Below are 25030 nucleotides of genomic sequence, written 5' to 3' on the forward strand. Positions count from 1 at the left end.
GGACTGGATGGGCCACTGGCCTGACCCAACATGGCTTCTCTTATGTTCTTCTGTGACACAGAGTGTTGGACTGGATGAGCCACTGGCCTGATCCAACAGGGCTTCTCTTATGTTCTTCTGTGACACAGAGTGTTGGACTGGATGGGCCATTGGCCTGATCCAACATGGCTTCTCTTCTGTGTCACAGAGTGTTGGACTGGATGGGCCATTGGCCTGATCCAACATGGCTTCTCTTATGTTCTTCTGTGACACAGAGTGCTGGACTGGATGGGCCATTGGCCTGATCCAACATGGCTTCTCTTATGTTCTTATACAGATGTTACCCAGTGGAGGAACATGTTGGCTAAATGAACAAAACCACCCAGGCTTGTCTGGACTGAGAACAACCCTTAGAAGTCCTCCCCTGGTGAGTAGCTTTGTTGAGTGTAAGACTTCCCAGCTGGTCAAGTTAACACACAGAGTTGTTAACAATGTGACCAATTGTGGTTTGTTTCTTCCTAGCCAACCAGGATTCTTGAAAGCTTTTTCTCCCCAAAAATCTTGTTAGTCTGTAAGGGGCCAACTGGACTCAAGATCTTCTACTGCCGACCAAGGTGACTTCCCAGCTAAGGCCTGCCTCACAGGGAGTTCTGCAAAAGCATCACAAAGGCCTGAGGTAAGACATGTGGACTGGGTGCTGCAAATGGAAGACAAGCAAAGAAACTATTGTGCAATGGTACCCGATTGTGCAGAAAGTCTCAAGTATTTAAGAAGGAATGCAAAGCTGGCAAAAACTGCACTCCAAGTCCTTCTAGTTAGACGAACGGCTGCGATCCTATGCATGCTTAATGCAGAATCGAGCCCAAAAGAATAAAGTGGAACTTACTTTTGGGTAAACATATGTGGGACTGGACGGCACAAAATGGCTCTGCTCGTTTGTCCCACGGGGCCTATTTGTGAGGGGCTGGTGAATTACAAAATAAATCTTATCCACCGATCAGCAGCTCCTTTGCTCCTGTGGATCTCGCACTACTTCTGTGCTAAAATTGGGTTTATTTTCTGTGACAGGTTTCCCACCAGAGAGATTCAGGTGGGTCGCTGTGTTGGTGCATGCCAATCATGGTAGCCAGAAGGAAGAGAAATCAGCTGTGTGATGGTCTCAAGTCATACAATGGGGTCAAGCAGGGAAGCAAAGATTAAAGCTCTCATTTCCTCTAGACCAGCTCTTAAACTCCCAGAAGAGGAACTTGGGAGCCACAGCTGTATATTGAGTTCATGCATAAAACCGCTGCTGCTTGTTCTGAAGTTCTACAAGATCCACCCAGATCCACCGCTTCTTTTCCATCATTTTCATTTTTCAGACTGGTAGAAACAAGCCATGAAATAAATTAGGGAGCTGATTGACAACAGAATACTCTGAACACATGAGCGACGCTCAAAATAGTCTGGGGTTCCCACCCCCTCAGAGTGCCATTCACAGATGATGGCTGCAAAGAAAGAGGAATTTAACAATCCGAATGTTTGCAGCAACGACGAGACAAAGCAGAAAGAGGACTTACCGTGAACTCCCCCGTGACGGCGTCAAATCCCACATGGATCGTGTGCTCGAAGTCTGAAGGAAGAGAGATTTCAGGGCGTTCCTTCTCCTTCTTCTTATTGGCTAGAGGCAAAAATGTGAACACCTTATTTTCTGTGCACTCACTCGTTCATAAATCTCATAGTCAGGTTTATTCAAAGTGAGAACGGTCAGGGTCAAGTGAGAAAAGCATTTAATTCAGGAGGATTCTTGTCCACATAATCTAAGCCGGTGAACACCAAGGCAGCTGCAGGACCCTGGGGTCCCTGCATCACTACCTCCCCGTTGCAACTGTCATCGCTGCATTGCTCCCAACCCAAAGCTGTGGTTTTTTCCTCCACCCTCCTTGGATCCATCTTCCTCATCCCTTGTTCCAGCTCCCCCCAATTGCAGGAATGAACTGTGACTCTCCGGCACTTCTTCGCCCCCTGCAGGTAGGCAGACATAACAGCAACAGGGAAGATTCCCTGCAATGGTAAGGGGGCCTCTAGGCTGAGAACATGGAGTGGCTGGAAGAGACAGCTGTTTTGCCCCCGGCTGCCTCCGATGCCTCCAAGTGCTTTGCCTGTTTGGACTCAGGAGATGCTTGACCATCCTATGGGTCTCAGCTGATGTGCAAACAGGCCGACTCCGCCCTTGCGTGTGCTCCTCTTGCATAGTAGCATTGCCAGCAGGTGGTTGGCACCCAGTGGAAGACGGGTTGGCAGGGACTTGGGGAGAGGGCACTGCATTGACAGTGTGAACTCATTTTCAGCGCAGACCTGGAAGGGACATCATGCCACTTTATGATTTAGTGAAAACGCTATGGTACAGTTTGGTGTAGTGGTTAAGTGCACAGACTCTTATCTGGGAGAACCAGGCTTGATTCCCCACTCGTGCACATGCAACAGCTGGAGCGACCTTGGGTCAGTCACAAGTTCTCTCAGGAGTAGTTATTGAGAGAGCTCTCTGAGCCCCACCAACCTCACCGGGTGTCTGTTGTGAGCAGGGGAAGGGAAAGGAGATTGGAAGCTGTTCTGAGACTCCTACAGGTAGTGAAGGGCAGGGTATAAATCCAATCTCTTCTTCTTCTGAAGAGAGCCAGTTTGGTGTAGTGGTTAAGTGTGCGGACTCTTATCTGGGAGAACCGGGTTTGATTCCCCACTCCTCCACTTGCACCTGCTGGAATGGCCTTGGGTCAGCCATAGCTCTGGCAGAGGTTGTCCTTGAAAGGGCAGCTGCTGTGAGAGTCCTCTCAGCCCCACCCACCTCACAAGGGGAGAAGATATAGGAGATTGTAAGCTGCTCTGAGTCTCTGATTCAGAGAGAAGGGCGGCGGATAAATCTGCAATTCTTCTTCTTCTACTCAGAACCCTAGAGTGGTGTGACATCACTTTGAGGTTTGCCCTGGAATGGATGTTGATGCAACAGCAATGCTTGCCTGGTCCCCCCTCCCCCCAACCTTCTGAGCAGCAAGAGAGTGGAAGACTGGGAGTCCTGCCAACCCTTGTTGTAAGGTCACTTGGACAGCACATCACTTGCAGCTGAAATGCAAAAAATGGTCTCCACTAACACAGCATTTTTGAGGAAATTCCACGCTAGGACGTGTGCCAATTAGGAAACTCTTTTGGGGTTCATGTGTGCATTTTGGTGGCTGTTCTGCAGTCTTACCCGAGGCCCAGTTCACATATCATTGGCTGAGACCCTTCCCACATTGGAAGAAGAAAACGACAACTGCAGATTTATACCCCACCCTTCTCTCTGAATCAAGAGACTCAGAGCGGCTTACAATCTCCTATATCTTCTACCCCCAAAAAAACAGACACCCTGTGAGGTGGGTGGGGCTGAGAGGGCTCTCACAGCAGCTGCCCTTTCAAGGACAACTCCTGGGAGAGCTATGGCTGACTCAAAGCCATTCCAGCAGCTGCAAGTGGAGGAGTGGGGAATCAAACCCGGTTCTCCCAGATAAGACTCCGCACACTTAACCACTACACCCAACAGGCATGTCCTTCCTTTCCATCACAAAACTCCTATAATAACAGGGGGATACCTCCAATCATCTTAGCTTCCACCTGCAGGATGGAGTGGTATACATCTGTACGCAGAAAGCTAGCGTGTCAAGAAGAAAGCCGGATTAGAGAACGCATCATCCTGACATGCTATCTTTCCTAGAGCAGGGAAGTTTTCTTTTCTTTTTTCTAATGAAGGTCATTCCATACATAAGCAATCTGCAATCTGAAATGGCGTGGTGCAAGCCCACATCTAGCCCTTCAGGTAGAAACCAAACAAAGTTGGAGAGGTTTTCTTGACCCTCACACACACAAACACACACAACGCTTTCCCTTGCATTGGGTTTACTACATCGTACGGTGGCTGCATTTGCTCTCCGTTCTGATATTGCAACGGAGACTCAGGAGGACCCAAGAGGAAATGGAAGCAACAATGCGCCTTCCTACGCAGCGCCACCTAGGACTGTCCTGCTTAGCCCGCTAACATCAGGTCCACGCATACAAATCACCACACTGGGTTATTAACGAGCATATGTGAACGGACTGCAAGGGCTCGCGTGTTTTTCCTTCATAAAGACAAGACCAGGAGATAGTGTGAAGAAATGCGTGTTTCTAAGCTAGCCAGTCTTATTTGTAGCCACTCACTGCCATTTGTTCAACTCTCAGGAGCTGAGATCCAGTACTATACACTGAAGGGGTTTCATGCAAACATTTCAAGCGGTTCATCAAAGAGTTTCTAAAGTGCACACCTGTCTTGATATCATCCACTGGAGCCATCTGTCTTTTGCTGCCTGGTAATCACAGCTGCTGCTGTGCCACATCTGCCTAGCTTTTGCGGGTTGACAAAGGCCCAGGGAAACAGCCAGGGGGTTTAGGGAAAACTTGTTTATAGGAGGAATAAGAAGGAACTGTGAGGAACCATGCAGAAGGGAACGTCCCATGTCCCCCCTGCTCACACCTATCTCTGAATTTACCAGGAATAAGAAGGAACCTGTGAAGAACTATGCAGAAGGGAATGTCCCACGTCCCCCCTCCTGACGTCTATCTCTTGACTTGCCCCCCTCAACTCCATGGGGTAGCCTAGATCATGAAACTTCTGTTTTTAAAATGCCGTATTTGTTTGTAAGAGCGACCAAGGCACATTGAGCTGGTGGTTAGTCAACCCAGAAATCTACTTCAACAACTTCACAATGACTTCACATGATCTTCTTGGCCAACGATAATTAAAAATGTCTGCATTATATTCCCAGGCAAGGTCAACTGTTGACTGCTTATTATAACCGCCTGAAGGAACGGAGACTTATCTAATTGTGTGAGTGCAAAATTCTCCTTTCAAAGCACTGGTTTCTACAATTTCCCTTAGAAAGCTTGTCATGACATATAAGCGGGGTGGTCAGTTCCTCTGCGGCCCTGGGCAAAAGTCCAGGGTAGGGCACCAAAATAACGACCACCCCCACCCCACTGGGGCCAAGCATGAGATAGCCCCACCTGTGAGGTGGGTGGGAGCCACTGTCACAGACTACCTGTCCAAGTCTTAGACGGGCTGCGCGTGAGTGTCTCCAGCAGAAGGAGCTTCCTCTTCTTCTCCCCCACTTTGTTGGGAGAGCATCCGCATTGAGGGGCGAATCCCTGTGCATGTGCCCTGGGATACCATCCCTGCTTACCACGTACAGAACCTCCACAGCAACAAAGGACACAACGCATGTGCATACAACCACAACAGCTGGGGTTTAAAAAAAAACCCTTGACGCCACTCAACAGAGTAACGTTTGAAGTGACTGATGCTCAAATAATTATTGATTTACTTTGGATTTATATGCCACCCACTCCGCAAGCAGACTCATTCCAGACATCATGTGACCAACCTGGAATGTGTTCAGCTATAGCGTGTGGACCGGGCCCGTCTCCTGCTGGCTTCCTTGACACCCTTGTGGTACTCCTTCCCACCCGGCTCAGTCTCTCCTGCTCTGGCTCTGCTTCCCTGGCTGCTCATTTACTGATACGTTTCTCCACTCCCACCATTGTTGCATGTGGAGGGGCGGGGGGAGAAGCAGCTGGGTGCTGACAGGTAATCTGGAAACAAGGAAGTCAGTGGCAAGACAGGTAGATGGGCCTGCAGCTGGGAAGAAACAATCTCACCTCCCCTCTTGTCCATAGGCATGTTTTTATGTTTTGTACTTGATGCCTGCATGTGCACAGATGTGCTCACAGCACTACAGGTTAGTCGTCCCCCCCCCAGCAACAATTTGTTTGTTTTTTTAACAATTCTGACAAACTTGGAGGATTTTTTTGAAAAAACATCATGGAACCACCCATAAGAGTTAGATACATGACTGCTATTTGCTATTGACTTTAATGGAACTCAACATATGCAGAAATTTGCTTCCCCCACCCCCACCCCCAATCCAAATTTGGTACTGGTGCATATTTCTGCACATTTCGAAACAACTCAGAGCAGTCAAATCAGAAGCAAGTAAGAGAAGAAGAAGAAGAAGAAGAAGAAGAAGAAGAAGAAGAAGAAGAAGAAGAAGAAGAAGAAGAAGAAGAAGAAGAAGAAGAAGAAGAAGAAGAAGAAGAAGAAGAAGAAGAAGAAGAAGAAGAAGAAGAAGAAGAAGAAGAAGAAGGGGGGGACCAGCATATCTGCAAGCAGGCTGTGAAAATGAAGATGCCACTTCACTGGATGCCTAAAGCTCATCCAATTTTGCACTAGGCAAATAACTGGAGAGAGGGTGTTCCAACGTCAAGGTGCCACAACAGGAAAGACCCCGTTTCTGGTAGCCTTCCACCTCCAGTCTGTAGGCAGGGAGAGCACACACTTCTATATGAGTTAGGGTTGCCAGTTGCCTGCTATCAGTGGACAAACTCCCACCATGGCTATTCCCCTGTTCCCACCAGCGCACGAGTGAAAGGGAATACTGACAATGCTCTCAGAATTTTTCCAGTCTTTAAAGTTTTCATCATAGAGATCAGGCAAAATCCTAGAGCTTCACTGACTTCCTTTTCCCCATGTCCCAACCAGTGTTCCCTCGAAGCTGAGTTAATGTGAGCTAGCTCACAATTTTTAGCCTCCAGCTCACACATTTTTGTCTCAGCTCAGGAAAAATGGTCCCAGAGCAAACTAATTGATGCAGTCGCTCACAACTTCAGTGCCAGTAGCTCACAAAGTAGAATTTTCGCTCACAAGACTCCACAGCTTAGAGGAAACATTGGTCCCAACCCCCAAAAGACTCTCAGCATGAGCCTAGTCCCCCTAATATGAGTAAATGTTTAATCACAATCAAGAATGGTCACATGTAGATAAGAACACTGCATGTACACCAATCCCAAGTAGTATACGTCCCCTTACAAAACAATTATCTGCTGCATTTTCCCCCAGAATTCTAACATCTGCACCATTTTAATGGATAATGACTTTCCTGCTACATCTATTAAAAATGAAACATCTATTCAGGGTTCCAGAGATCTTCCTTCTGGTACCTTGATCTGCACACACCCCCTTCCATCTATAATGTATTTGTTCTTTAATTTCAGCAAAGAGATGGCTTGCAAGAAGATCTCGTATCTTTTCCGTCTGCAACACTTTGAACGGGAGATAATAGAATTGGCTTTGGCTATCTTATCGCTCTCAGGCAATTGTGGCAGAAATTAGGATGAAAGGCTCATCGCGTCACATTGAAAGGCGCAGTCAGCTCGGCCAACGAAAAACACCGCGACGCAAAATGCAGACGCGTCGGCCACTTCCTTTATTAAAGATCATTCATGGTCAGAGGCAAGGGCTCCGTCGCCCACGAGGGAAGCATTGTTTGCCAAAAGCCTCTTTTTAACAGGTTCTATTGAGGAATTCGGTTAACAGGTAAATTAAAGATGGAAACAAAAGGCTATATTTAACCTCGCTGTCTGAACACTGACAGTTTCATATTACTCTTGTAGCCAAATTGTATCCTGTACTTGTGAGGAAGTGAATTATTATGTGACTTAATTGCTGCTTCTAATAGCATAGATGGGCCTACCGAGGCTGGATGTGACGGTTACATCTTAGGGATCCCGCCTCAGATGTTTTGCCATAATTTTTTGAGGCATTTTGGGTGTTCGGTACAAGAACACATTACTGGAGCGAGGAAAAAAGAGCCAGTGTGGGGATCTGGTTAGGCCAGGACTAAAGAGATGTGGATTCAAACTCCCATTCCACCATGAAGGTATGTATCTGAAGAAGCGTGTGTAGCTCATACCTTGAGTAAAACTTGGTCAGTCTTAAAAGGTGCCAACAGATTTGAACTTTGTTCTGCTGTTTCAGACAAACATTGCTACCTGTCTGAATCTGTATCATTTATTGATTTTTGTATGAAGGAAATGCTCTTTTATTCCTCACAAGTGTTATATAAAACAGTGTAAATAATACAGCGTTTTACCTGGAAGTCATGACAACATCTGGTTGACTGACCCCTATTGGGGGCCTGGAGGATATTCAGGGAGATGGCTGAATAAGCCTGCCCCTGCCTCCCGACTGGTTATTTCAAGGACAGTCTCCCATCCAAGTGTAACTGACCTGATGAAGTTCTGCTTTCCTTGCTATATTGTAACATGATCTTGTACTGTGACCAAGGGAGGAAAGGATCTTTCTTTCTACCTTTATTGAAGAATGTAATGGCTGCTGGATGATCTTGGGGTAGCCATGCTATGTCTCTCAGAGGAACCCACCCTCACAGAGTTGTGGGAAAGGTAAAATGAGTAAGGGGAAACCATGTCCACCACTCCACTGCTCCTTGGAGGAAAGACTGGACTATTAGAAATCGGCAGTGGCGTTCCACAGAAAATTAAAAAAATATTTTAAAATTTAAAACACCCAGAGGAAGCCAGGAATTGTAGTGGCACTTCAGGTCTACTGAACCTAAAAATATTTATTTATTTTATTATATTTATATCCTGCCCTCCCCTGTCGGGCTCATGGATATGGAAGTGTGTCCCTAGAAGAAGGATAGCTCACATCTGAAATGAAATTGGACCGGTTCTTTTTATTGTTGGACTGGATTTAGAAAGAATTATGATTTATGGACAGTAGCTATGTTGTGCATTGGATTGTTTTCTACTGCATTTTTGTGCTGTAACACGGTTATGAATTGGTGAAGACTAGATATATTACACTGCCCTTCCATGTGGCTGGGGCTCCCATTTGCTTCCTTATGGCAGGATACCTCCAGACAATTGCCACCATTGCCTGTTGATGCTTAGCTGGTTAGCAGGAAGGCAGAACTGTCACCCCCGTGCAATGACACAACTTTTGGGGTGACTTGGAAGCAGCGTCATACCAGGGTGTTACTCTCACACCGGGACAACAACTGTATCGAAGTAGAAAAAAACTATCCTGGCTTAGAGACCAGTAGAGAACCCCCAACTTCTCTCCAGCCTGCCATCCTTGAGGTGGTGGTCACACTAAGAACTGTTGCCCTGCCACCACAAATGCTGGTGCTGCCGTGACCAGCCTTGCCTTTTCGTGTACCCAAGTGCAGGAGGTCTTGTCCCTCAAACGCAAGCCCTGGATTCTCACCCCTGCACAAGAACTCCCACACCTCTGGTACCACCGTGGTGGTCTCAAGCAGTTCAGTTTGGGACTATATCAATTTAAAGCGCTGGCGGAGAAGGCCCTGTAACCTTTGAACAGTCCACCCACCTATCTATAAAGTTCCCCACTAGTATCTTAGGGGATATATTAGGGCAGGGGCCTCAAACTCATTTCTTATGACGGCAGGATCTGACATAAATGAGACCTTGTTGGGTGGGGTCATGTTGGGTTGGGCCGAGCCATATTGGGCCGGGCCATGTGTGTACCTATTTAAGGTTAGGTAGCAGAGATACAATTTTTATAAAGAACGCAGACAAACACAAACATATTTTTTTAAAAAAATTAAAACATGCTTAAAATGTTAGCACTCGCTAGTCTTAAAGGTACTTTCTTTGTATTTCTCCCATTGGGTCCAAGGAACTGGGCAAAGGAAGCTCTGGCTCTTTCCTTCCTTCCCCAGGGGACTTGGGGGGGGGGTCAATCAATAGAAGGAAGAGAGGCTTGGCTCAGTAGCTCTGCTGTGCGATTGAGAGAGCCTGGCAAAACAAGCTCTCCCTAACCCACTTTTCCCCAAGGGAGGAGCCCCAGCCAATGGAGAAAACAGAGGTTTTGCTCTGTAGCTCCTGTGCAATTGAGCAAGCCTTGCAAAGCAAGATAGAGGTAGAAGGAAGCAGATGACAGTCAGTTGCTCGGGGGCCTGATAGGAGCCCTCCGGAGGCTCATAACCTGAGTTTGATCCCCATGGAAGCTGGGTTCAGGTAGCCGGCTCAAGGTTGACTCAGCCTTCCATCCTTCCGTGGACGGTAAAATGAGTCCCCAGCTTGCTGGGGGTAAAGTGTAGATGACTGGGGAAGGCAAAGTGAAAACGTTGTGATTTGACATCACCCCAGAGTCGGAAATGACTGGTGATTGCACAGGGAACTACCTTTACCTTTATTCAGGAATCTGACCTTCCCTGGTCCACTGCTGCCTTCCAAAGTTGTCTACCGTTTGCGTAATTCTACTTGCATTTCAGAGGAGATCCAAGAAGTCACTGCAATCTCACTAAATCCCCAAGACATGTCAGAAGAGCCACATAAATTGCCGCTAGATTCGAATCCGGTAGTGGAGACCAACAAAAGTTTCAGGGCATAAGTTTTCAAGAATCAACGATCCCTTTGTCAGATGTCAGATAAACTGCCACTGTGCCTAACAATGGCAAACGACATGGCCTTTTTGTTTCTCTTCGGGGACCCCTTCTAGCGAAACTACCTTTTGATATCTAAAAAATGTAACCACGCCTGGCTTTTAACTTGGCAAATCTCTTTCAAATCCTGCAGACAAGTGGAGCCAAATGAGAAGGACATACCCTTTAGCTCCATACAGTTTGAAATCAAATGTTTCAAACTGGATCCACACAGCCGTGCCCGTAGATTCCTTCTCCTAAGGGGACTCTGGGGCCGATTCCTCACTGGCATTGCTCCATCCCCACTCTTCTCCCCGTGCCGGCTCAAGCAATGGATTCCCCACTAGTTGCTCCATGGGCGTCTCTTACGTCGCAGCTACTTCCTATTACCGTTGCAGCAACAGGATGCAGGGGTTTTTTTTACTTCCAGTTGCCGCGACGGAAATAGGAAGCAGCCCCGAAGCATGAGGCACTGCGGAGCGACTAGTGGGGAATCGATGGCTTGTGCTGATGCAAGGAGATGCGCAGGGCCGGAGCAAAAGCCGGTGAGGAATCGACCTGGGTTTCAAAGGGCAAACTGCTCTGGAACCTGAAGGGAGCTTCAAAAAACAAGTTAAGAGACATCACAGGGCTCTGGGCTTCCAAACAAACAAAAAAAAATCCCAAAGTTTCATAAGGTTTATTTGTACCTTTGGATGCACCTTGACTCACTTTTTAGATCCCAGCCTTCTAACTGCACTTACAGTGACAAAATCCAACTATCTCATATTTAACTGGCTTAAGCCGTTAAATTTAACTGGCTCGTGAAATTTCACAATCCTGGCCAAGGATCCAAAGTAAAGGAAATGCCACCTCTTATCACAAAACAGAATGAGTCTCTGAAATGAGTATACGGCTCAGTAGATTACGACTGGCCCTGTTATAAGCAGCTGAAGCATGAGACAAAAAATGCAGGCGAGACACCACAGCAAAGGGAATGGGGCCGATACTTTACTTTTGTCCCCTCCTCCGGGAAAGATGGAGCGCAGCCGGGCCTTCTTGTTTTTCTCCTCAGGGGCCATGGGCAGAGGTTTGGAGCCGTGGTTGAGTGTCGAAGAATCGCGGTTGTTACTGTTCATTCTCAACGGAGGAGCTGGAGGTTTCTCTTCAGTATCCAGGCTATCTGACATCTTCAACAACCCCCACGGCCTCCTGGGAAAAAAAGGAACAGAGAGAGGAGTGAAAGGGCGGGTGTGGAAAAACTGAACCCTTGGCGTGAGCTCCAGACACGCGATCGGCGTCTCTTCCCAGGTGCTTCCAAAGCCAAATGACCAAAACCCCAAAGAGCATCAACCAGACACGGTAGAATTGCACAGCCAAAACGACGAGAAGAATTTGTCTCGTTGGACTAATTTAGCTGGCACAGCAAGCCTAGGCTCTTTAAATATTTGGCGTTACTAGCTAAGTCTTTCCCGTTGCAGTTTAAAAGCCATTTGCCTTGTTAAGATAAAAGCCGATTTCCCTCATTTAATCACTGCATTTCCGAAGCGGAGCATTTGAGAAAATACAGGAATGCAATGCAAGCTAAGAAAGATACTGGGAACTTTACCAAAGGACCCATTATGTCTATTCTTCATGTACTGAAAAGAGTTTCACAGATGTAAAAAATGATTCTCAATGTAATGGCAGCAGCGTCCTCCTAGCTGGGGTGAGGGACTCCTCCACTCCTTTCTGAATAGTTTCATAAAGTTTGGAGTCGCTAAAATGACTAAAGCCCCTTTCAATCGTTCTGCAGATGTGAGTTGGACATTTATGAGGATAAAATGAGATTGGAGTAGCCAGTTCACCCCTGACCTATATGCTGGAACATATAAAATCTCCTTATTTCAAATGTTCCACAGGGTTCTTCATCAGATGCAATAAAAGGCAACTGCACTCTCCATCACAGCACTTAGGGTTGCCAATCCCCAGGTGGAGGCAGGGGATCCCCTGGTTTGGAGGCCCTCCCCCACTTCAGGGTCATCAGAAAGGAGGGGGGAGGGAAATGTCTGCTGGGGACACCATTATATAGAAACCAATTCACATAGGGTATAATGGAGAATTGATCTGTGGGCATCTGGGGCTCTGAAGGGGCTGTTTTTTGAGGTAAAGGCACCAAATTTTCAACATAGCATCCAGTGCCTCTACTCAAAATACCCCCCAAGTTTCAAAAAGACTGGACTAGGGGGTCCAATTCTATGAGCTCCCCCCAAAACATGCCCATATCCTTTATTATTTCCAAATGGACAGAAGGCATTCAAAAGGTGTATGGTCCCTTTAAATGTGATGGCCAGAACTCCCTTCGGAGTCCAACGGTGCTTGTCACACCCTTGCTCCTGGCTCCACCCCCAAAGTCCCCAGATCATTCTTGAGTCAGACCTGGCAACCCTAACAGCACTATGGGATGTCACAATGGAGCATGAGGAGCACAAGTTGGCTTTTTCCAAGGAGCAGCAATTTGCATTTTTGCCGCTACGAACAGGAAGACTATTATGTGTGCACAATTTTTTTAGAACATGAAGATTTTCTGCATCAGTGGCGTTTAATCTCCCCTCGCTGTCCTGCTGCTATGGCACCCTCGCTCACAAGCCATGTGCCCTTCAGCCTGCCACTTGCCCTGCCCCATAGGCCCCATACTCATTTAACTGGGGGAGCAGCAGAAAAATGGAGGTGGAAACAATGGCATGGATGCTGCGATGTCACTTCTGGGCAAGCACCTGCAAGTCACAGCGCGGCGTCTGGGACCCTCTCGGAACCTCTATGGTAAAGAATAGATCGCAGAGACTGAGGGAGTTCCTACAGTGCTGCAACCACTGTGACATCACTTCTGGGTTCTAGCAAGGAAGTGACGTAATGGCATTCATGGTGTCATTCCACCCACCCCCTGCACCGGCTCCACCCTCAAAGCTTCCAGTAGTTGCCAGCAAAGGGCTTTCAAAAAAGCTGTCAGAAATGGCTGCTTTATAGCGGCTCATAACCCAGAAGGTGGAGACAAGGTACCCATACCCACCAGAGTGTCCCAACCTGGAGATTACTGTTCCTGCCTGACCCCCAATACTGAGTATTATTTGCTTGCCTAACGCTTTTAGAGAGCCAGTCTGGTGTAGTGGTTAAGTGCGCGGACTCTTATCTGGGAGAACGGGGTTTGATTTCCCACTCCTGCACTTGCAGCTGTTGGAATGGCCTTGGGTCAGCCACAGCTCTCGCAGAGCTGTCCTTGAAAGGGCAGCTTCTGTCAGAGCTCTCAGCCCCACCCACCTCACAGGGTATCTGTTGTGGGGAAGGAAGGTAAAGGAGATTGTGAGCCGCTCTGAGACTCTGAGATTCAGAGTGTAGGGTGGGATATAAATCCAGTATCTTCATCTTCTTCTTTAAATAGATCAGCCATAGGAGTAACGAGAAGGTCTATAAGCATTACAATTACCTAATTCCACAGGTAGATCTCTTGCACTTTTAGGGCTCCTGATTAGGTGGAAAGAACCCCCAAGAGGATGGGCACACGTCTCTTCTTCTCCAGACTGTTCTCAAACACAACCCTGTGGGGTAGCACAGATGTGTGCCCGCCAGCTTATTGTCTCTCTGCCTTTCTCTGGACCCATTGAGGATGCATGGAGGAAGGGCTGGATAAAAACAGAGTAGATGGAGACAGACAACCAACCAAGCTAGAGGGAGCGGTTCCTATGTATTTATTCCTCAGCAGGACAGCCTTTCCACGCTTTTCTGGCAACACGGGAGCTTCTTCTGCCTCATGCACCTAATAATCTGAGATCGCAGCCTTAAACTTCAGGTGATAAATCTATTAATTAAACCAGTAATTCCCATCTGCCAGCCAGGACAGAATTGCTAGTGGGCCAGGAGAAATAAATGTCAATAAATCATTGAAGGCTCCCGGGAGTCCTGCGTCCCTCCCCACAGAGCAGGGTGCCTGCTGTGTCTCTGCATAATTCATCGCTCTGTCCAAGCCTCTTAATCAGCTTTTAACTCCACCAGGCTCTGCATCAGGTGTCAGTAAATCATTCAGAGCTGACGTGCCCCCCCTTCCCCCAACATCAACATCATCTATGATTTATAGTCAATTCTCAACAAGCTGAATGCAGCCTGAATACTCAGGAGGGGGACTTCTGCAACAGGGTAGACATGAAAAGCAATGAAGGTAAAAAAATCTTTACCTTTGCCAAGGTAAAATCTTCAGAGTACCTTCACAATGAAGTCGTTCCCCACTTATTTGGGGAGGGGGAATTGCACGCCTTGCTGCTCCTGAACCCCTTTTTGTCCCCTTTACCATTAACTCTGAATTCGGTTTCATGCTAACCCCAAGCAGCCACTGAATTCTAGCTAAGTGGTGTATCTCTGTATGAGTTACTGCTCTTTGGATAGCAATCACCAGGAACCGTGGCTTATGGTGAAACACAGGAAACTGTTTCCATGACCAGCATGCGTCCTTCCTATACTAAAAACTAACCATATGGGGCATACAAACAAGGTGTGCTTTCTGATTTTAACCCTCACAATGTGTATTTTAGCTATTTATGGTTGCCAGCTCTAGGCCAGGAAACACCTGGAGATTTGGGAGTGGCACCTGGGGATGATGAGATTTGGGGAGGGCAGGGACCTCATGCCACATGCAAAGCAGCCTTTTTCCCCAGGGGAACTGATCTCTGATCAGTTGTAGAGACTAGTTGTAATCCTGGGAGATCCTCAGGTCCAACCTGGAGATTGGCAACCCTACAGCTATCAGACGTTTTGGAGAGACATATGAATGTACGAAGCTGCCTTATACTGAATCAGACCCTCAGTCCATCAAAGTCAGTATTGTCTACTCAGACTGGCAGCGGCTCTCCAGGGTCTCAAGCTGTAGTTTTTCACACCTACTTGCCTGGACCCTTTTCAGTTGGAGATGCTGGGGATTGAACCTGAGACCTTCTGCTTACCAAGAAGATGCTCTACCACTGAGCCACCGTCCCTCCCTCTCAGGAAGAAACTGAAGCTCAAGCCCCTCATTGTGAGCTGTTTCGATGCCTTTCCAGAAGGGTAATGCACATACCCTCAAGAGCTAGGAAGGATGCAGACATCTGGAAACTGCACAAGCCAAGCCACGCGAGACGTAAAGAGCAGAGCAACAAACCATAAACCAAACCGTTTGCTCCGATGTCTTTGACACCCAGCCTCAGCAGAAGCGATTATTGCAGCTCGGGTCAGTGACCCTCTGATGTCTTGACACAATGCCCAGTAATGGCTGGAAAAGGACAGAGCTTTGAACACGCTGTCATTCATTGCTCTCTGAGGGCCGAACAACAGATACGGGGTTACGGATGAAAAATCCTGCCTGTGCTGCATCCTTCTTGTGTACTCTTCTGCCCAGCAAGATGACCAAAAGCAAGAAAACCTCACAAAGCAATTATGTTACTTTGCAGGTAAGTAAAAGCACACACTACGGTGGAAGAACACAGAGTCCAGCAGCGCCTTTAAGACTAACGTTTAACTCTGGGCATACGCTGCTGTGTGCGTGCACACGTGCTTGCACACGAAAGCGTATGCCCAGAATTAAACTTCGTTGGTCTTCAAAGTGCTCCTGGGCTCAAACTATGTTCTGCTGCTTCAGACCAACACAGTTGCCCACCTGGATCTGCAATGGAAGACCATAAGAACATAAGAGAAGCCATGTTGGATCAGGCCAATGGCCCATCCAGTCCAACACTCTGTATCACACAGTGGCCAAAAATTTATTACACACACACACACATATACACACTGTGGCTAATAGCCACTGATGGACCTCTGCTCCATATTTTTATCTAACCCCCTCTTGAAGCTGGCTATGCTTGTGGCCGCCACCACCTCCTGTGGCAGTGAATTCCACATGTTAATCACCCTTTGGGTGAAGAAGTACTTCCTTTTATCCGTTTTAACCTGGCTGATCAGCAATTTCATCGAATGCCCACGAGTTCTTGTATTGTGAGAAAGGGAGAAAAGTACTTCTTTCTCTACTTTCTCCATCCCATGCATTATCTTGTAAACCTCTATCATGTCACCCTGCAGTCGACGTTTCTCCAAGCTAAAGAGTCCCAAGCATTTCAACCTTTCTTCATAGAAAAAGTGTTCCAGCCCTTCAATCATTCTAGTTGCCCTTTTTTGGACTTTCTCCAATGCTATAATATCCTTTCTGAGGTGCGGCGACCAGAACTGCACACAGTACTCCAAATGAGACCGCACCATCGATTTATTTAGGGGCATTATGATACTGGCTGATTTGTTTTCAATTCCCTTTCTAATAATACCCAGCATGGGATTGGCCTTTTTTTATTACAAATGCACACTGTCTTGACATTTTCAGTGAGTTATCTACCACAACCCCAAGATCTCTCTCTTGGTCAGTCTCTGCCAGTTCACATCCCATCAACTTGTATTTGTAGCTGGGATTCTTGGCCCCAATGTGCATTACTTTGCACTTGGCCACATTGAACCGCATCTGCCACGTTGACGCCCACTCACCCAGCCTCAACAGATCCCTTTGGAGTTCCTCACAATCCTCTCTGGTTCTCACCACCCTGAACAATTTAGTGTCATCCGCAAACTTGGCCACTTCACTGCTCACTCCCAGCTCTAAATCATTTATGAACAAGTTAAAGAGCATGGGACCCAGTACCGAGCCCTGGGGCACTCCACTGCTTACTGTCCTCCACTGTGAAGACTGCCCATTTATACTCACTCTTTGCTTCCTATTACTCAGCCAGTTTTTGATCCACAAGAGGACCTGTCCTTTTACTCCATGACTCTCAAGCTTTCTAAGGAGCCTTTGATGAGGAACTTTATCAAAAGCTTTCTGGAAGTCAAGGTAAACAACATCTATCGGGTCTCCTTTGTCCACATGTTTTTTCACCCCCTCAAAGAAATGTAACAGGTTAGTGAGGCAAGATCTTCCCTTGCAGAAACCATGCTGAGTCTTCCTCAATAACCCGTGTTCATCAATGTGCCTACTCATTCTGTCCTTGATAATGCTTTCTACCAACTTTCCCGGTATTGAAGTCAGACTGACTGGCTTGTAATTTCCCGGATCTCCTCTGGAACCCTTTTTAAAGATGGGGGTGACATTTGCTACCTTCCTGTCCTCAGGAACGGAGGCAGATTTCAATGAAAGATTACAGATTTTTGTTAGAAGGTCCACAAGTTCAACTTTCAGTTCTTTCAGAACTCTCGGATGTATGCCATCCGGACCTGGTGACTTATTAGTTTTTAATTCGTCCATCAGTTGTAGGACCTCCTCTTTTGTCACCTCAATCTGACTCAGGTCTTTCAACACCCTTCCAAAATTAGTGGTTCTGGGGCGGGCAAAAAGTTCTCATCTTCCACAGTGAAGACGGAGGCAAAAACTTCATTCAGCTTCTCAGCCATTTCCCTATCTTCCTTCAGTAATCCTTTTACCCCATGGTCATCCAAGGGCCCCACTGCCTCCCTGGCTGGTTTCCTACTTCTAATATATTTGAAGAAATTTTTATTGTTGGTCTTTATGTTTTTTGCAATATGCTCCTCATAGTCCCTTTTTGCCTGCCTGATCACAGTCTTGCATTTGAGTTGCCACAGCCTGTGTTCCCTTTTACTAATCTCACTTGGACTGGTTTTCCACCGCTTAAAGGAGTCCTTCTTACCTTTTACAGCTTCCATTACTTTGTTTGTTAACCACGCAGGCCTTTTCTTATGCCTGTTTGTGCCTTTCCTAACTTGTGGTATGTATTTTATCTGAGCTTCTAGGATTATAGTTTTAAATAGTCTCCAAGCTTCCCCAAGGGTTTTGACCGTATTTACCTTTCCTTTCAGTTTCCTCCTCACATGCCTCCTCATCTCAGTGAATTTACCCCTTTTAAAGTTAAACGTGGTTGTGGCGGTCTTTTTGGGCAACTCCCTATTTATACAAACGGTGAAATCAATAACATTATGGTCACTGCTCCCAAGAGGCGCAATCACTTTTACATCTCTCACCAAGTCTTGGGCATTACTTAGGACCAAATCCAGGATCGCCCCACCCCTGGTAGGTTCTGAGACCATCTGCTCCATAGCACAGTCATTGAGAGCATCAAGAAACTCAATTTCTTTCTCTCGACTAGAACACATATTGACCCAATCAATCTGCGGATAGTTAAAATCACCTATTACGACACAGTTTTTACGTTTAGCCGCTGTCTTTAAGCCTTCCATCATATTATAATCGTCCTCTCTCTTTTGATTTGGTGGGCGATAACAAACTCCCATAGTTAAATTTCCTTTTGGGTCCTCTATTTCAACCCAAAGCATTTCTAAAAGGGAATCTAATTCTCTGACCTCAGTCTTACTGGACCGTATATCCTGACATACAGAGCCACCCCACCTCCAACCCTTCCCTCCCTATCCTTCCGATATAACTTATATCCAGGAATCACCGTGTCCCACTGATTCTCCTCATTCCACCAAGTTTCTGAAATTCTCACAATGTCTATGTTTTCTCCCAACACTAAACATTCCAATTCACCAATTTTACTTCGGACACTTCTAGCATTTGCATACAAACATCTATAATTTCCCAGGCAAGCTAGGCCCGCCACCTTCCTCCTGCCGCCCCAAGACTCTGGCAGAGACTCCATGCTGTTTGTCACCATCTCAGTGGACAACTCTGATCTGTTACCCGGTAGAAAAATAGCAGCCAACCCTTCATCTCTTTGAGACGAGTCCTCCCGAACCAGAGACATTTCATCTCCTGTCGGCTTTCCCCCAAGATTTAGTTTAAAAACTGCTCTGCCACCTTTTTGATTTTAAGCGCCACAGCCTGGTTCCATCCGGGGACAAGTGGAGACCGTCTCTTTTGTACAGCTCCCGTTTGTTCCAGAAAGCATCCCAGTGCCTAACAAACTTAAATCCTTCCTCCTTACACCATCGTCTCATCCACACATTGAGACTTCTAATTTGTGCCTGTCTCTCCTGCCCTGCACGTGGAACAGGTAGCACTTCTGAGAAGGCTACCTTGGAGGTCCTGGCCTTAAGTCTCCCGGCTAGCAGCCTAAATTTTTCCTCCAGGACCTCACGACTGCATTTCTCCACATCGTTGGTGCCAACATGTACTACGACCACAGGCTCCTCCCCAGCACTGTCTATCAGCCTATCTACTACACGCGTAATGTCCACTACCTTCACACCAGGCAGGCAAGTCACCATACAGTCAGTACGCGGTTTCGCCACCCAGCTGTCTACTTGCCTAAGGATCGAATCACCAACTACCAACCCCCCCCCTCTCCCCCTGCCCAGGGATGGTTCCTTGGCGCGAAAGGATTCCCGCTCACCAACCGAAGAAGAGGTCCCTTCTGAGGGCGCATTCCCCTTATCCTCAGCACGGTGCTCTGTTCCCTCTCGACCCTCACGCTCTCTGGCAGCAACGGGGCTGCTACGTTCAGAGCGGGGCTCATCTAATACGCCCCCGAGAGTCTTCCCCAAGAGCCTAACTGACCATCTCTGCTTCTCCATGACCCAGGGAACCCTCCTTTGGCAGCAGGCGCCGGTTTTCTGTAGCCAGAGCTGGCCTGCTCATTTAGAAGACCTGCACAATTGTCATGGGCAGAAGGCGGGGGGCCTCGGGACACGAAAAAGAAGTTTGCAGGAGGCAGCCTTGAGCAGCACTGCTAGGCCTACACCCCCACGTGCCATGAGCGGTGGTGGTGCCAGCTGCAAGGGCCTGCTTGTCCAGCATGCCACTCCAGCCCTGTCAAGAGCAGCTCCGCCACCTCCAGATTCTACACCTGCCCAGCTTGCTGGGGGGAGAAGTACTTCCTGTCCGTAACATGCCGCTTAGACCCTGCACAGCCACACAGAAGAAACCACATTTCAATTTAATTAAAACCAAAGTGTACAATAATTACAAACTCCAAAGGTAATCAACCAACAGGTGGAACTGAAGAGATAAGGGAATTTGAGAAAGTGCACGCAGCCTGCCTCTTAAGCTGACCCAGGCTTAGAAGACCGATGTAGGACACCAAGCTCCTACGGCTTTCAGGCAGGAAGCAGTGTTAAGGCGAGCCTGCTCCATTTATCTGCAGCACTAGTTAACTCTGCGACTACTGCATCCGACTCCTCCCCACCCAGGTCTGCAAATAAATCTAACAAAATCCAGAACGCAAAGAAGATTCCTCGCCTGATGATGGCATATACTGAGGAAGCTGTACTTGATCTTCTAACAACGACGTTTGAATCCAGTAGTGCCTCTGAGACCAAACAAAGTTTAATTCTGGGTATAGGCTTCAGACCAACACGGCCACCCACCCGAATTGTTCTTTTAAGAACATCCACATGGCAGATGAGGAAATAAACTATGAAGTGGTTGCTGATGAACTAGGGCTGCTCAAACAACTTAGCTCCACAAACAACAGCACCACTTATGAACAGGGAGCCAGTTTTTCCACAGACCATCCATCCATTCATCAAGTTGTTTGAGGCTGTCCGGCTACTTCACATAAGCTTTCAAGAATCAATCCTGACGCCAGATAAATTGCCACAGTGCGTATCAATGCTTCACCCTCTTCTCTCCTAACAGTGCAACTGGCAGCATTATTATGCATATGCACTTACTTGCGGGGTGGGGGGTGGTGGAGGGGGGATGAGATTCATAGCATCTGTAGTTGAAACTTTTCTGGTGTCTTTCAAATCTGTATTTCTTTGCCTACATGGTGCAGAAGTCTCTACCTTATCTGTTGGTGGACTTGTTTCGCTGCTTTTATCATTCTCATGGGGTCCACACGCTTTGCCATTAGGAGGAGCAAACTGCAGATGCCGGGAAGGGGAATGCGGCTCAGAGGCTGAGCATCTGCTTGGCAAACAGAAGGTCCCAGGTTCGATCCCTGGTATCTCAAGTTAAAAGGGATCAGGCTGCAGGTGACATGAAAGACCTCTGCCTGAGACCTTGGAGAGCCTCTGCTGGTCTGAGTGGACAACACTGATCTTGATGGACTGCTGGTTTGAGTCAGTAGCAGGCAGCTTCTTGGGTTCATGACAGGAACTGAACATAGGATCATCTGTTTGTGCTCCTGCAACCGGAAGGCATTTCCAGTTTGGTGTGGAGAGCCAGTTTGGTGTAGTGGTTAAATGCGCCGACTCTTATCTGGGAGAACTGGGTTTGATTCCCCACGCCTCCACTTGCAGCTGCTGGTATGGCCTTGGGTCAGCCATAGCTCTGGCAGAGGTTGTCCTTGAAAGGGCAGCTGCTGTGAGAGCCCTCTCCAGCCCCACCCACCTCACAGGGTGTCTGTTGTGGGGGAGGAAGGTAAAGGAGATTGTAACCCGCTCTGAGACTCTTCGGAGTGGAGGGCAGGATATAAATCCAATATCTTCTTCTTCTTCTTCTTATGCAAATCACCGCTCAGACCAGAAGTCCATCTTAGTACTGTCTACTCTGGCTGGCTGAAGTTCCCCCAGGTGTTTCCTAGTCCCAATACCCACGATTCCTTTGAATGAAGATGATAGGAATCGAACCTGTCATCTTCTGCACTCGGAGCATGCACATATACCCCCCCATGGAGCTCTAACCCCCAGCCTGTGTGCCCTTTTCAAAGCTACATGACTGCTGGCAGCCCAGAGGGAGCCATAACTCCCCACAGAGCTTCCGAGATGTTCGGCAGGCTCATGGCCTTAGCACAGCTGCTTTGGACCGCTTGGACTTCTCAGAGAGGGTGGTGGGAACCCACACGGCAGTGAGACACGAAAGAGAAGGGAATTTATGATCTTTCTTCTCACCCCACACTGCAAAGTGACCCTAATTGCTAACGATCTGAAAACTCTGCCTTCAACAACCTGCTAATGCTTCCTGCAGATTCAACCTTCAGTTACTGCTACTGATTAATAAAGAGAGACCTACAGCAAAGTGATGCTTTTACAATGAAAGGTGGAAAACCTTACAAATACAGGAAGAAGGAAAAAGTGAACTGACAAACCTCTCATCTCCTTAAGACCCCACCCCCTGCCGCTTCCCTGCTCTTTCCCTTATCAAAATTCAGAACATCATCTCACGGGGAGGGTTCCGTTGGTTATTTATGCTACTCTGTACATTGGTGGTGCTATAAAAGCCACGGTATTGAATACTTTTTTCACACTCATCTCCCCCCCTTCCTCTGGAGATCTCCAAACAGCCTGCCTTGTTCTCTCTCCCCAAACAATCCTGTCCGGGGCGCAAGGAAGGGGTCCAGCATCAGCCTGGAAGTTGGTTGCTTGAAGGGGATTGGTTGAAGTCCAGCACTAGCCAGTCAAAGTAAACATACTCATGATTTCGTTTTATAAATAGAATCACAGAGTTGGAAGGGACCTCAAAGGTCATCTAGTCCAACCCCCTGCACAATGTGGGAAATTCACAAATACATCCCCCACCTGCACCATGCTCAGAAGATGGGGGGGACCTCCAGGATCCTTGGCCAAATTGGCCTGGAGAAAAATTGCTGCCTGACCCCAAAGTAGTGAATAGCATTCCCCTGGACGTGTAAGAAAGGGCCATGAGAACTAAGCACTGATGCAACCCTTCCTGCCCTCCTTCTCATGGTCTACAGACCCAGAGAATTCTTTAGACATTATATCCACATGTAAGTGAAAACCCACCAACTGTATGTATCAGGAGCACATGGTCCCCACAATACACCAAATATGAGTGACCATCATATTTGTGCTAGCTGGGCAACTTCTGTATTTTCCAATCTACACAGACTGCAACTGTGTGTATTAGGTACACTGTGGGGCTCTGAGTATATTTTGCTATAACATGTAAAGAGATGGGTATATGTACAAAGATAAAGGATGCACCCATGGTCAGTATAACATGCATATAGGACTACTCTAACCCACTGTACCACACAGATTCTCAACAATAATAAAAATAACCTAAGGAAAATGCTGTTGATCAGGATAACAAAGCAACGTACCTACTTCAATCAACATTCCCCAAATTTCTGATAATCTAGCACACTTTTTTCTAAACTAAATCAGAAACACCCTGTGACGTATGGTTATAACATGAAAGAATGACGGTCACCTACGCTATGTAGAGCCTACCCCCCTGTGCTTCTGTATGAGTCACTGTTCCAAAGACTGCACTGCTATGAACAATAACTCAAGCAAAGTTCCAGTGAGCATCCTCCACTGAGCATAGCTCCGTTGCTGCTTCTGTACATTAGGAATGATTGGCAATTTAATCAGCATCAATGGGTGCATACAGAAGGATCACCTACCCTGCAGCAGATGCTGACTGGAAAGATGCAAGGCCCGGACAATGAAGACACTGCGAGCAACTCTGTCTTATGAAGTCCCAGTTTGGGCACACAGGAACCTTAAATCAGTGTATTAATTTTGTACTGCCAGCAGTCTTCTCACACATCACATGGTCTGGGAATTACTAATTTAGCCCTGAGGTGGTAATCCCATGTTTGAGCCTCACCACTCTAGACTGCAGTTGTGGGCTCATGGAGTTTGCATATTGCAAACTCAATATCAAACATCAACAAAATCCAGGCAGAGATTTCTTAGGAGGTGCCATGGCTGAATGGCAGAGCATCTGCTGGTGTCATGGTTTGTGCTGTGCAGCGGAGGCCTAGTGGGCCCAGAGAGCTTGTGAGGCCTACGAGAGACAACCTACGAGTCCCAGGACGCCCTGTGAGGGGTCGGTGCCGTTTTTAGCCAATCAGATTCCAAGCAGGCTGCGAGGCGATTGCTTAAGAGGTCTGTGAGGAGAAAAATGGTGTTCCTTTCTCCCTGGGAAGCCGAGTAGGCAAGAAAGGCTGCTGCAGGGAAGGGACCCTCACTCTGAGGAAAAGAAAGTGAGCAGGCTGAGGCCTGGTCAACTAACAGTCTAGGGACCGTTGAGTCTAGTCACGTTAGGGTCTTTCTGCTTGTTTTTCCTTCACCCACGTTACTGTATAGTTTAAGCACCTTCTCTGTAACTTGCCCTATTCATCTTCTGTTTAAATAAACCTTTTATTGTTCTCTTTACTCTGCCTGGTCCTCAGGCCTATTTTTATTGGTCAAGACAAGGAAAGTCTGAAGGGCTTGGGAGGGAACTCTGAGCCTTCCCAAGTGACCCTAAGTCCAGAGTGGTGGCAGCATCAGGTGGCACCGCCATCTGAGTCGTGACAGCTAGGAATGCAGAAGGTCCCAGGTTCAGGCCCCAGCATTTCCAGTTAGAAGGATCAGGTAAGAGGTGATGCGAAAGATCTTGACCTGAATTCCTGGAGGGCTGCTGCCAGTCGGAATCCACAGTACTGATCTTGACCGATCAATGCTCTGACTCAGTACAAGGCAGCTTAATGTGTTTGTGAATTCTTTTGTACGCTCCAGGTTGTCTGCAACAACGCTCCAGGTCGTCTGCAACAATGCCGCAATTGACTGATCCCAGACGATAAAACCAACCAGGTCATGGCGATCGGAATCAGCTCAAGGCCTGATGACATTCAAAGACACCCAAAAGATCTGAGCAATCTGCAGTGACCAGATTTGAGATGAAGGACAGAGTTGCCAGCTCTGGGTTGGGAAATTCCTGGAGATTTAGGGAGGAGCCTGATGAGGGTGAGATCTGAAGAGGGGCGGGATCTCAGCAGAGTATAATGCCCCAGAGTCCACCCTCCAAAGCTGCCATTTGCTCCAGGGAAACGGATCCCTGTTGTCTGGAGATGAGGTATAATTCCTGGAGATCTCCAAGGCGGGCTCCACCAGGTGTTTGGCAATAATAAGTATACTAAGTATACCTCCCATCC

At 47.4% G+C, this 25030-nt stretch overlaps 1 protein-coding gene across 2 annotated transcripts in view; it reads right to left on the minus strand.

The window, feature by feature from the left end:
• The window catches only part of LOC132579392 (serine/threonine-protein kinase PAK 3), a 123755-nt gene that overhangs the window by 51535 nt on the left and 47190 nt on the right, over positions 1–25030 (minus strand). For both annotated transcript variants that reach the window (XM_060249707.1, XM_060249708.1), the window contains exons 2-3: positions 11263–11456; positions 1539–1639 (exon numbers count right to left, since the gene is read on the minus strand). In XM_060249707.1, coding sequence (XP_060105690.1) covers positions 1539–1639; positions 11263–11437 — 276 coding nt within the window. In that variant the 5' untranslated portion in view covers positions 11438–11456. The remainder of the gene's footprint in view (positions 1–1538; positions 1640–11262; positions 11457–25030) is intronic.

This window comes from Heteronotia binoei, chromosome 11 (assembly GCF_032191835.1).
Source record: "Heteronotia binoei isolate CCM8104 ecotype False Entrance Well chromosome 11, APGP_CSIRO_Hbin_v1, whole genome shotgun sequence".
NCBI classification, from domain to species: Eukaryota; Metazoa; Chordata; class Lepidosauria; order Squamata; family Gekkonidae; genus Heteronotia; species Heteronotia binoei.